Below are 11,533 nucleotides of genomic sequence, written 5' to 3'. Positions count from 1 at the left end.
GCTAATCCTCCTAATGAGGGCTTCTCCCACCCTTTATATAAATCCTTCAAATCTTGGCAAGCACCACAGAGCAAAGGCCTTTTGAACCACATTCATGGCAGTTAGAGTCAAGGATTAAACAAACACCCCAAATGCCAACATCATAAGCAGCGAGGGAAATTATCTCAGTCAGTCAGTCAGAGCCCAGTCTGCTGAGAATCTGGGAAAAAGTGCAGTCCTCCTCTTGTCCAGAGGCTGTCCATGAAACACCCTCACTCCTGTCATTGATTGCTGGAAGCCAAAGCCAGAGCATGGTCCCTGCAGCAATGACCTCCCAGCTGCAGTGGGTGAGATGGCTCTGCTCTGCTCTCCTGGGCTACCTGAGCTGCTGCTACGCTCCGCAGGCTGAGGCGCAGTTCCCCCGTGTCTGCATGACAGTAGAGGTGCTGCTGGCCAAGCGCTGCTGCCCAGCCTTGGGGCAAGAGCCAGGCAATGTGTGTGGCTCCCAGCAGGGCAGGGGATCGTGCAGGGAGGTGCAGGTGGACGCCAGGCCATGGAGCGGCCCATACACCCTCCGCAACGTGGATGACCGGGAACGATGGCCCCTGAAGTTCTTCAATCAGAGCTGCCAGTGCACAGGTGAGAGGAGGAGGAAAGGGATGGACTAACTCTGCTCCAGAGAAGAGCAAATCCCTGATTCTGGAAAAGGGATCAGGAAGGGTGATCCCTCCCAGCTGCACTACAAATATGGCCAAGCTGTATTCTACCGGTGAGAGAGGAACATGAGCTGGCCTAGACACCAAACAGGGTTAGAGCATGGCTCCCTCTCATGCTTGAATTTTGTTTTTTCCCTCTGTACTCACAGGTCAGGAACTCCCCGCCATTATTACATGGTTTGGCCATAAGGCTGTTCCATCTCCTCTCTCCCCATATTTAAATCTGTTTTGTTAGGTAGGATAGACAGGGTTTGTGACTGTAGAAATGTGTATGGATGAAGCTGTACACCTGTATGAGCACAGGTTGAGTTGGGATTAATTACTGCCAGAGTAATATTTTGCCCTGTCTGCCCTGAAAATGTCATGGATGTCAGGGATCCCAACTGGTAAACTTAGTCCTGCTTTGCAGTGCTGACAGGACCTAATGTTAAGAATTGTGCTAAAGCCAACAGGACTTAGTAGTGCTTTAATAATAGTGCTAAAATCTGGACACATGCCGGGATTTAGTACAATGCTTACAAGATAACTGAGTCCCGTCAGCATTGCAAAATAGAACAGTGGTTTAACTTTGTGGAGAGAAAAACTGCACGGTAGCAGCCTCCAATGCAGTCAAATTTGCAGTGCAGACAGAACCTTAGATAAGCAGTCCCATTGACTTCAAGTCCTGAGTACGCTATATGAACATCAAGCCCTCAATATCCTATAGCACACTGACTTCAACGGAACGATTCACCTGACTAACGACTGCAGAATTAAGCCTTAATCCTGCAAACACATATGCATGTGCCTAACTAACTGTATGTGCATGCATAAGCTTTTAGAAGACTGGGGCATTTGACGATGAACTCTTGTCTTTTTTCCATGCTATTATATAGAACTATGTGTAAAAGATAATGTTAACAGAACACTATTAAAGTTGAAAAGTCAGACACTCGAAAGTTAGGAAAATGCCAGAATTAAGTTTGCCTGTGCAAACTTAATTTGCCCCTCTTGTGTGTATGCTTTATGATATAGTCTTTAATTATATGATCACATACTAATTTTTCCACAGGACCCCTGCATCATTCTGTGCACAGGATAGATAGTGCTCACTGAATGATCAGATAGTCAATATGTTGGTATATCTTTGTTGTTCAATGTGTGGTCTTAGACCTTATTTACTATACATCATTCAAACCCTTCACTGAAGACAGAATTATTACTTTCCTCATGGGCCTGTCTATGGCACTCATCACTGTAGTATCTGAGTGCTTCAGAAACATTAATTAAAGTTTCTCCCTAACACCCCTGTGAGGTGTGGGGAGTGGTATTATCCCTATTTTACAGATGGGGAACTGAGGCCCAGATCCAAAAAGGTACTTAGGCACCTATGTCTGACTTTTAGGCTTTGCCGTGATCCACAAAACCCCTGCTCACTTGTCGACTAAATTTCTACTGTTGAAGTTCCTTAGGTGCCTAAGTTTGTGCTGCTGAGCACATGCACTGCTGTCTCACTTGTATGTGGATGCCTATTTCCCACCTAAGCCCTAGTGAAGTCCACAAACTGGGGGAAGATAAGCAGAGGAGTGTGTATCTCACCTGTGGGGCTCAATGTGGTAGGTATGCTCAGAGGCTGCCTACTGGACTGGGTTCCATTCAAAATCCAGCCAGTGGAGGGGGCGCCCCCCCCCCCCCATAACTTTTAGCTCACTGGTTAGACTGCTTGCCCAGGATGTGTGAGACCCAGGTTCAATTCCCCCTGTGGCTGATGAGGAGAAAAGTTTTGAAGAGGGGTAACCCACCTCTCAGGAGAGTACTTTAACCACTAAACTATGGGAGATTCTGATGTTTGGGTCTCTCATTATCTCCTGGTGAAGTTGTTCCACTGTAGAAAAATGACAAGTTATTGGAACAGGGAGATTGACCCTAGGTCTCCCTCCTTTTAGGTGAGTACCCTGACCACCAGGCTACAGAGTCATTCCTTCTCTGGCTCCTTTGTTGAGCCAGGCCAGAGAGATTAAGGTTAAAAGTATCCACTAAGTCTGGGTGCCCAGGTTGAGATAATTGAGACCTGATTATTCAGAGTATTTGCATTATGTAGCACTTTATATTTTCAAAGCATAGCTCCCAGTGACTTCAGTTGGAGCTGCCAGTGCTCTGTGCTCCTGCAAATCACACATCCAGAAAATGGAATACACAGTTAGTGACCACCTGTGAACTGTCTGGTTTCTGACTTGCCCAGCATTATCCAGGAACTCTGTGACAGAGGCAGAGATAGACTCCAGTTCTCCAGGACAGCATTCAACTGCCTTAGCCATGAACCTGTCCTTTCTCTTTTTTTGGTTCCCTGCCTCATTCACTGCACACCTTCCACAACAAATGAGACAGAGCTCCTACAAACAACAGCCTCCTTAACTACACAAGCCTGCTCCTTCCCCAGAGCCGGTCCATCCTGAACACTGAATCAGGCAGGGGTACTATGGAAAAGATAGTGTGTGATCATGTTTATAAAGTCTGTATCATAATACACATGCACAGGCAACCTTAACTCTGGCATTTCCTAACTTTTCTAGGTATTTAAAACCCCCCAGCAATTCCATGATGTGGAAACCCACATGGGCCACCAGCAGGAGTAGAACCTTTAGATCCACTGCTCAGCCTCTGCTACTAGAGCTAGCAGAGTAATTTATAGCAGTTGTAGCATGTCATCCTCTATGAGGGCAGCACTAGCGGGTGATGAGAAGCTCACTAGGCCAGTGGAAGCAGCAAAGAATCCTGTGGCACCTTATAGACTAACAGAAGTTTTGCAGCATGAGCTTTCGTGGGTGAATACCCACTTCGTCGGATGCAAGCAGAGGCCAGTGGGTTTCACAGATATTTGCTGACAGCAGAGGAATGGTGAGATTCTGGAATCTTGGGTTCCACTCTAGGCTGTATAGGAGAGTGTTCTCTAGTGGGCACAGACACTTCCACCTGTTCCCCCCAAGCTTGACTCCTGCTGCCCAGCCTCCTTCCCCAGCTAGTCCCAGTTCTTCCCTCATAGCTCCTCATCCAACCTCTCTCTCTCCACTCCAAACTGGTTCCCAGTCTCAGTCATGCTCTGGACTTCTCATCCATTCTCACTGTTCACCCCACTTCTTGCTTCAGTCTCTTTGTCCAAGTTCACCCACTGCACCATAACTCTTTCACAAATCTGTCTTGTCTCCTCTCTGCGCGACCCCATTCAAATTGGAGAATTGATCTGAAACGCACAAGATGAAATTCCATAAAGACAAGTGCAAAGTACTACATTGAGAAAGAAAAAATCAAATGCACAACTACAAAATGCAGAGCACCTGCTAGGTGGTAGCACTGGTGGAAAGGATCTGGGGTTATAGTGGATCACAAATGGAACATGAACCAACAATATGATTCAGTTGCAAAAAACGCTACTATCATTCTGGGGTGTATTAACAGGAGTGTTGCATGTAAGACATGGGAGATAATTGTCCTGCTCTACTTGGACTGATGAGGCCTCAGCTTGAGTACAGTATCCAGTTCCGGCTGTCACACTTTAGGAAAGGCACATCCATGACATAAAGGCCATTCCCCTGCCAAATTTCAGGTCCCTGCTCCAAAGCATGGGGGTGCTAGAGCTGTCCAAAAAAAAAAGGATGGCTGAATTTTTTAACATGAGAAATACAACATTTTTCCCTAGCCTACCCTCATTCTCATTCAAGGCTGAAGCATTTTGTTTGAATATTTAAAAAAAAATTCAGCCTGAGGCAAACATCTGGCATGGAAAATTTGAGTCCAAACAGTTGAAATTTCACAAAGTTATAAGCAACTGAAAACAGAGGCTTGTAATGGGAAGTGTTGAGCAAACTTAATAATTGGTGGCGCTACCAGCCCTGTCTAAAATAATAGAAGGCTTATCAGTATAAATCAGTTTTTGTCTCTTGGTCTTTGGCTAGACTGATAATATTAATCCAAGTATCGGGGGCAGCTGTGTTAGTCTGTATCCACAAAAACAGCAAGGAGTCTGGTGGCACCTTAAAGACTAACAGATTTATTTGGGCATAAGCTTTCGTGGGTAAAAAACCTCACTTCTTCAGATGCATATTAATCTAGCATTTCATATTTTCAAAACACTTTACAATAATAATAATAAATTACATTACTACCTCTCTTTTTATTTTGAGAGATCCCCAGAAGCTTAGCAAACTAAATGCAGGTGTCATAGATAGTCATCTGGATCGTGATTCAGGCAAGCACTTGGGCATGTGTTTGAGTTTAAGCAAGTGCTTAAATACTTTTCTGTACAGGCAGGCTTTCCTGGATCAGGGCCCTGGTGCACAGCATGCTTAATTATATTCAATGTGGGGGGTGCACATGGGGAAATGTGAGAGATTGTCTGTGTGTGTGTGTGTGTGAGAGAGAGAGAGAGAGAGAGAGAATTCTGGCCAAGAATAGCTTTACCAATCTGACTCTTACTGCAAATACCATGGGATTTTAAATGTGCTTGTAGAAAAGAGAGGATCTTGTTTTCTAAGATCTCATGCAAATTATATAATGATTTATCTGCTTTGGTTAGGAGCTTTGTCTTATATAAGCAATTATATCCCCCTGAAAAAAAACTCCCAATTGTTCACACTTGCTATTTGGTCACCCTAGCTGTGATAGAATATCTAAGTTGACTGAAACCTTTAATTCTAAAGAATTTAAGTATTCAAAACCTGATGCTTTAAAGTTTAAGGAATCAAGTCCCCAGTCCTACTCATATGCTTAACATTACGTGTATGAGAAGCCCCATTGAAGTCAAATCCAGTTGATGTTGGACTACTTATGGAAGTAGGATTACCAGATAGCAGCTGTGAAAAAATGGGACACGAGGGGTTTGGGGGGTGGTGGTAATAGGTGCCTATATAAGAAAAAGTCCCCAAAAATGGGACTGTCCCTTTAAAAATGGGACTTGTGGTCACCCTATATGGAAGTAAAGTTAAGCATTGAGTAAGTGTTTGCAGGTTTGCGTCCTAAGCTAGCTGACTTGAACTTGACATCGTTTAATCCTTTGTTCTTTCTTTGGAGCAGTCATTTTCCTCACATCTTTACATCCAGCTTTTCTCTTTGCCTTTATTACTGCACTATTTTGCCTCTCTTTTATCTTAGGTTCCTTTATACTCCTCCTCTTTACAGTTTCCATTCTGTAAATCAGCAGTGATCAAACACAAAAACAGGAGCAACATTTGCTACTCAAGAGATGACTTTAAGAGAAGTCGTCTGGACTCTATTTATCATAGAATCATAGAATTCAAGATCAGAAGGGACCATTATGATCATCTAGTCTGACCTCCTGCAAGATGCAGGCCACATATTTCGATCCACCCACTCCTAGCAGCGCCCCCCCCCCCCCCATGCTTCGGAGGAGAAAAAAAAAACCTCCAGGGCCATTGATCTCTTCCTGGAGAGAAAAATTCCCCCCCCCCCGGTCAGGCGAACCAGCTGAACCAGCCGAGCATGCGGCAAGACTCTCTCTCCAAAAAAAAATAAAAATATCATATACCCATTGCACTATTTACCAGTTACCAGTGTGGCTGAAACTGACTAAGCCTGACTGATCCTCCTATCCTATCATCCCATCATAACATCCTTATTAATCTTATCTTAATTAAGGTTTCTCACCCCCACTGTTTCCTCCAGTGTTTGTTTCCAGTATTGCACTCCCCTGATGGTTAGAAACCTTCCTTTAACTTTCTGACTGAGCCTGCTGACTGACACTGACTTCTAGTTTATCTCCCTCCCCGTGTCCAATTGACACTGCACTGAAATAATTCTTTTATCCCTCTGATATTTCCCTAGATTTATATCATGATATCTAATCTCCTTCTTTTTTTCACCTCTAACCAAGCTCCTCAACAAAAGTCTCCTTCAAGTCTCCTTTCATATTCCTCATACTTCCATTCCTCCATTCATTCTTTCATCTTCTCTTGTTTGAATCTTAGTTTGAATTCATCCTTCAAAAACCATCACAAAATACAAAAAAACAAACACATCAAATGAACTCTCACTTCTCACTAGCATTACCTTATCCCTACTCTAAATACCTACCTTATCCCAAGCCCATGCATCCTAAGGCCCATAACACATATCTTTTTTATAGTCACATTCACCTCACATCATCATGGTCATCCCTCCTCCTCTCTCCCTCTCCTCCTCCCTTCCCCTCCCCCAACTCTTCCTCCCCAGCTTTCTTGTTAGATGCAATCAAATGCATTTTAGACATCCCTAAATTTACACAATACTTGTCTTAATAATACAAATACTCCTACCACTAAAACTCCAGTGGAGAAGGTCATCTAAATCTCCCCCTCTGAATATCCCCCTCTTCATCCATACTCCCAACTACCAATCATCCCCTAAACTTGGTCCCAGGTCTCCTACTATCAGCCCCAATATCAGCAATAAACAAATCAGATAAAATCGACTTGAAAAAAAACTCCCTTCCAGACTCTCTGTCTCCCCTCAATAACCCCCCCCCCAACCCTCCCTCAGTCCCTTTCCCACACCCCTCTGGATTTTTTCTTTATCCCTTTCTTTTTTCCTTTTTAATTCTTTTTTTCCCATCTTCAGCATTCATTTTCATACAAACTATCAAATATCCATTACATATATTCACCTTTAAAGATCCACTCTTTAAAAAAGTACTAAAAAAGAAGGAGATCGAGAGTGAGTGGCACTGGTTGGTTTGTCAATCTCTTTCTTATGCATCCCATCATCCATCCATTCATCATCGTCCTCATGTTTTTCCAACTCTCTTTAGATTTTTTTTTGACTTGCTTTACTACAGATGTAGACCTAACAGGCTTTATAATCCCCGGGTCACTTTTTCCCTTCTTGAAATAAGGAACTACTTTAGCTAATTCCATCCTCAGTTTAACAATATTTATCATTTATATTTATTTAAATTATATCACCAACGGGCTAGCAATATCTCATTAATTCCCTTAATATTCTCTTTATTGAAGATATCCCGTTACCTTTTTACTCCTACTTCAGTTTCAGATTGGCTTCTACCCCTATCTTCATCTTCCTTCCCATATCATCTCTCCCATCCATCCCCCTTCTATTATCATCTTAATTTTAGCTTCATTATATTAAAGACCGAGAGATTGCCTTAGCTCCTCAGATTATCATTCCTCCCAGTCCCTAATTTCCCTTTTTGTCCCAGTTTCTTTTTTCCCCTTTTCTTCTATTTATTTGGCTAAAAATATGTTCTAAAAACCGTTTGCTATTTTTTTAATTTTCTCCACTTGTCCATTGCCTTTCTCACTTGCCTTTCTGTCTCTTTGCCTCCATCTTCTCTCCTCTCCTGCTGGTTGGCCCCCCTTGCATTTCCTGGACACCACTCCTCTTCTGCTCTTCTCTGTTTTTCCTCTAAGTGCTCATCTCCTCCTTCTCCAAACTCTCCTTAAAACGCTTACCGCCCCGCCTTTGCTCCTCCTTACATGCCTCTGCTCTGACAACTCCCTGCAACTTCAACCAACCCCAGGCGTCATCATCTGCCCTAAAAATAATGTTAGCCCAGTCCAAACTAGCTAGTCGCCAATTAGTAAAGTCTAAGTTTTTTAAATCCCTTACTAGTCTAGCATGCCTAGTTGATTATCCCCTTCCATTTCCTTGGACTTATTTTAGCATGATCACTCATGATCACTCAGCCCAAGGTTGTCCTCAACAACAATGTCCTCCCAACCGTCCTAAAAATCAAACAAATCAAATCAAAATCACCTCAATCCTCGTTGGTTCAGAAACCAATTCATTTGCTATCAGGCTATCAGCTGCAGGAAGCTATCATTATTACTTTTTTATTAGCATTAGTTTCCAAATCTATTCTTAGCAAGATTTTCATATCAAGCATCAGCTAGTAGTGCTTACCTCCTAAAACCTTTTTAAATTTATCTATATCTCTCTAGCTCCTCAACTCTCCTCTCTAAGCACCAATCTCTATCCCACTGGTGATCCTCTTGTAGTTTTCCTAATGTGACCACCAATTGCCCTGACTTTTTTTTTAGTTATCTCTCTCACGTTGCAATTGCTATTTATATTCATTATTTTTCATTACATTGCTAGTCACCATTGCTACTTTCACCTCCTTATTTTTACATACTCATACCTAAACAGCACATACCCTTCACCTTGGCTACTGTATACCATTCCTTCCATCCTCTGTACTCCAGTTGTTATCCATTTTCACCTCCGCTCTTTTCACCACCTCCCCATATCCCTTTTTTTCCATACCTAAACAACTTCTCTAATTTTTTCCTAAACTACTCTCTCCTTTTTTTTCACTCCCTCTTTTCACCCACAGTACTCCCAGTATTTACTGTAGAGTATCTGTCTCTTCTCTCTCCTATCTGTCCTTACTCTGTATCTATATCTGTTGTTCTTATATCTGTTTGTCTCCTTGTGTCCAATGTCCTCGTCCCATTGTGAAGGACCTCTCTCTCCCTTCTCCTGACCCCCTCCCCCAGCTCTCTCTTTTGATTTAACCTTTTTGATACTGAATGCAGCGGCTCTTCCAAGGGAATGTTAAAAGGTCTGTGCTGACTCAGGAGTCGGATTGGTTTTAATAGTTTCCACATAGTGATTGTTGGTTGCTGTGTGCATGCTTTTCTTTCATTCTGCAAATTGGTCCAGTTGCTGAGTGTCGAAGTTTGAAAATTTTTGGCGGGCAACATTTTGTGTTGTCTTCATTAAGTCTCTTAGGCAGCTAGGGTGTAACTCCACTTGCTATGTATGTATGATTGTATTGGGCTAGAATATGCCCGTTAGGCACCGCACATCATTAGTGGCAATTTATAAGCAACACTGAAGAAGGATTCTCTAAGAAGCCGTGGCCAAGATTTTCAATGTCCATACAAAGGTCTTGTCTTTAATACACGCTAGAGGGGTGTAAATTGTAGAGCTCTCTAAAGTATTGTGCTCTAACTGCTCTGTGTAGACCCTGCTTCTGACACAGTAAAAGAATCCTAGTATGCAGTAATGTAGTACTGTTTCAAACAGAACTACAGCAATATGCACTAGATACCTTTTAGAGTGCATCTGCAAGATCTACGCTGGGCAATTAGAGTGCAGCACGTTAGACCACTGTACAGTTTACCCCCTCTGGTGTGCTTTTCTTCACAGTGTAGACAAGCCCTTATGTATCCAGATACATTGCTTGATTTTACTAATTGCTGAGTACCCAATGGCTCCCACTGTGTTCACTTTTGGAAATTTGGCCACATCTTTTAGTTGCCTATTGGGGAGTTGAACTCTTTTGAAAGTACACTCTACCTCAATATAACGCTGTCCTTGGGAGCCAAAAAATCTTACCCCATTATAGGTGAAACCACGTTATATCAATCTTGCTTTGACCCCCGGAGCACTGCTTTACCGTGTTGCATCCGAGTTTGTGTTATATTGGGTTGTGTTATTTGGGGGTAGGGGTGTATAACAGTTTTGAGTGCTGAACACTTTTGAGAAACACTAGTCATTGGTTTTGAGAGGCCCAGAGTAAGTAATCTAATAGTCTTCTGAAGTGTGATTGAATTTTTTTGTTGAATCATGCACTTTACTTAATCATATTTTTCTTTCCTCGTTTTAATTCTAAGCAGATATAAAGCTCTAGTTCTACTTTGTTTAATGTGATACTAAACTGTGGTCAGTGAAACCCAATGCCTTTCCCCCTTCTTTCCAAAGAGAATTGTGGTCAAAGAACCTATTGAAAAGCTGCTTTCACAACCTTGCTTTCTGTAAAGGATTGACTTAATATGCTGGTAGATGCAAAAATATCAACTCTTTAAAATGGATGTCAAGTACATTTTGGCATAAGTCTAACTGAAAGATAACATACAAACATTAGTTATTTTCATATGTAAACTTTGAATCAGTTGCATACTTTTTCCAGTTAATTTAAGTGCACGTACTGTACCTAACTTTCACCTCAGCTTTTGCAAATTCTTAAAATGGAAAGGAGTGATTGCAATTCTTGAGACAGTTCCTCCACCAGAGCGGGGAAAGAAGCTCATTCCTATTTGAATAGGCTGTGTGTTTTGAGTGTGTTAGACAAAGCACTTTGCAAGCATGATTTATGAATGGACGTGTTAGTATGTGGCCCCTGTAAATGGCAATTGACACTACGTAATTACACTTACACTTCAATTCAAATTAGAAGGGTTTTGTATTTGGGCTAGATTCTGATCTCAGCTACACAAGTGTAAAGCTGAAGTAATTGACAGCAGAATCTGGTATATGATTGTTTACCCGCTACAAGGGATTATTAGAAAGCGATCACAGCAATTTCTGGCACAGATCTTGACAGTGGTTGGATAAGGAAGTACTTCAGAATCACTGAAAAGCTATAAGGAGTTATCAGCATTCATTTCTCTTGCCTCTTTTTTAGTTTTCTAAGTTAAATTTCTGTATTTTGAATAGTATCAGAGGGGTAGCCGTGTTAGTCTGGATCTGTAAAAGCAGCAAAGAGCCCTGTGGCACCTTATAGACCAGGGGTCAGCAACCTATGGCACGCGTGCCAAAGACGGCACGCGAGCCAATTTTTAATGGCACATTGGAGCCTGCCGAGACTCCAGCATGCCATTAAAAATCCTGCCCAGCCCGGCCTGCTCTCCTCTGCCCTCTGCTCCCCCCACGGGGGCAGGTAGCAGAAGCATAGCCGTGTGCACGGGGGGGGGGGGGCAAATGGCCCCACTCTCCCGGCGCGGCAAGCCGCGGGGTCCGTGCTCCCGGGCCGGAGCACCAGGCCGAGCGCAGCAAGCTGCCGGCTCCTCCCCCGCATTCTCCCCTCCCCTCCCCTGGAGCCCTGCCGCCGCGCATGCAGTGCT

General features: G+C 43.0%; 1 protein-coding gene across 1 annotated transcript in view; it reads left to right on the top strand.

The window, feature by feature from the left end:
- Positions 1-305: 305 nt before the first annotated feature.
- DCT (dopachrome tautomerase) overlaps positions 306-11,533 on the top strand; it is a 34,313-nt gene continuing 23,085 nt past the window's right edge. Inside the window, exon 1 of the mRNA XM_039491636.1 lies at positions 306-618. Within this exon, the coding sequence (XP_039347570.1) occupies positions 306-618 (313 nt within the window). The remainder of the gene's footprint in view (positions 619-11,533) is intronic.

The sequence above is a fragment of the Mauremys reevesii genome, linkage group 1, assembly GCF_016161935.1.
Source record: "Mauremys reevesii isolate NIE-2019 linkage group 1, ASM1616193v1, whole genome shotgun sequence".
Lineage (NCBI taxonomy): Eukaryota > Metazoa > Chordata > Testudines > Geoemydidae > Mauremys > Mauremys reevesii.
Note: the sequence above shows the minus strand (reverse complement) of the source record. Positions and strands in the feature narration are given on the sequence as shown.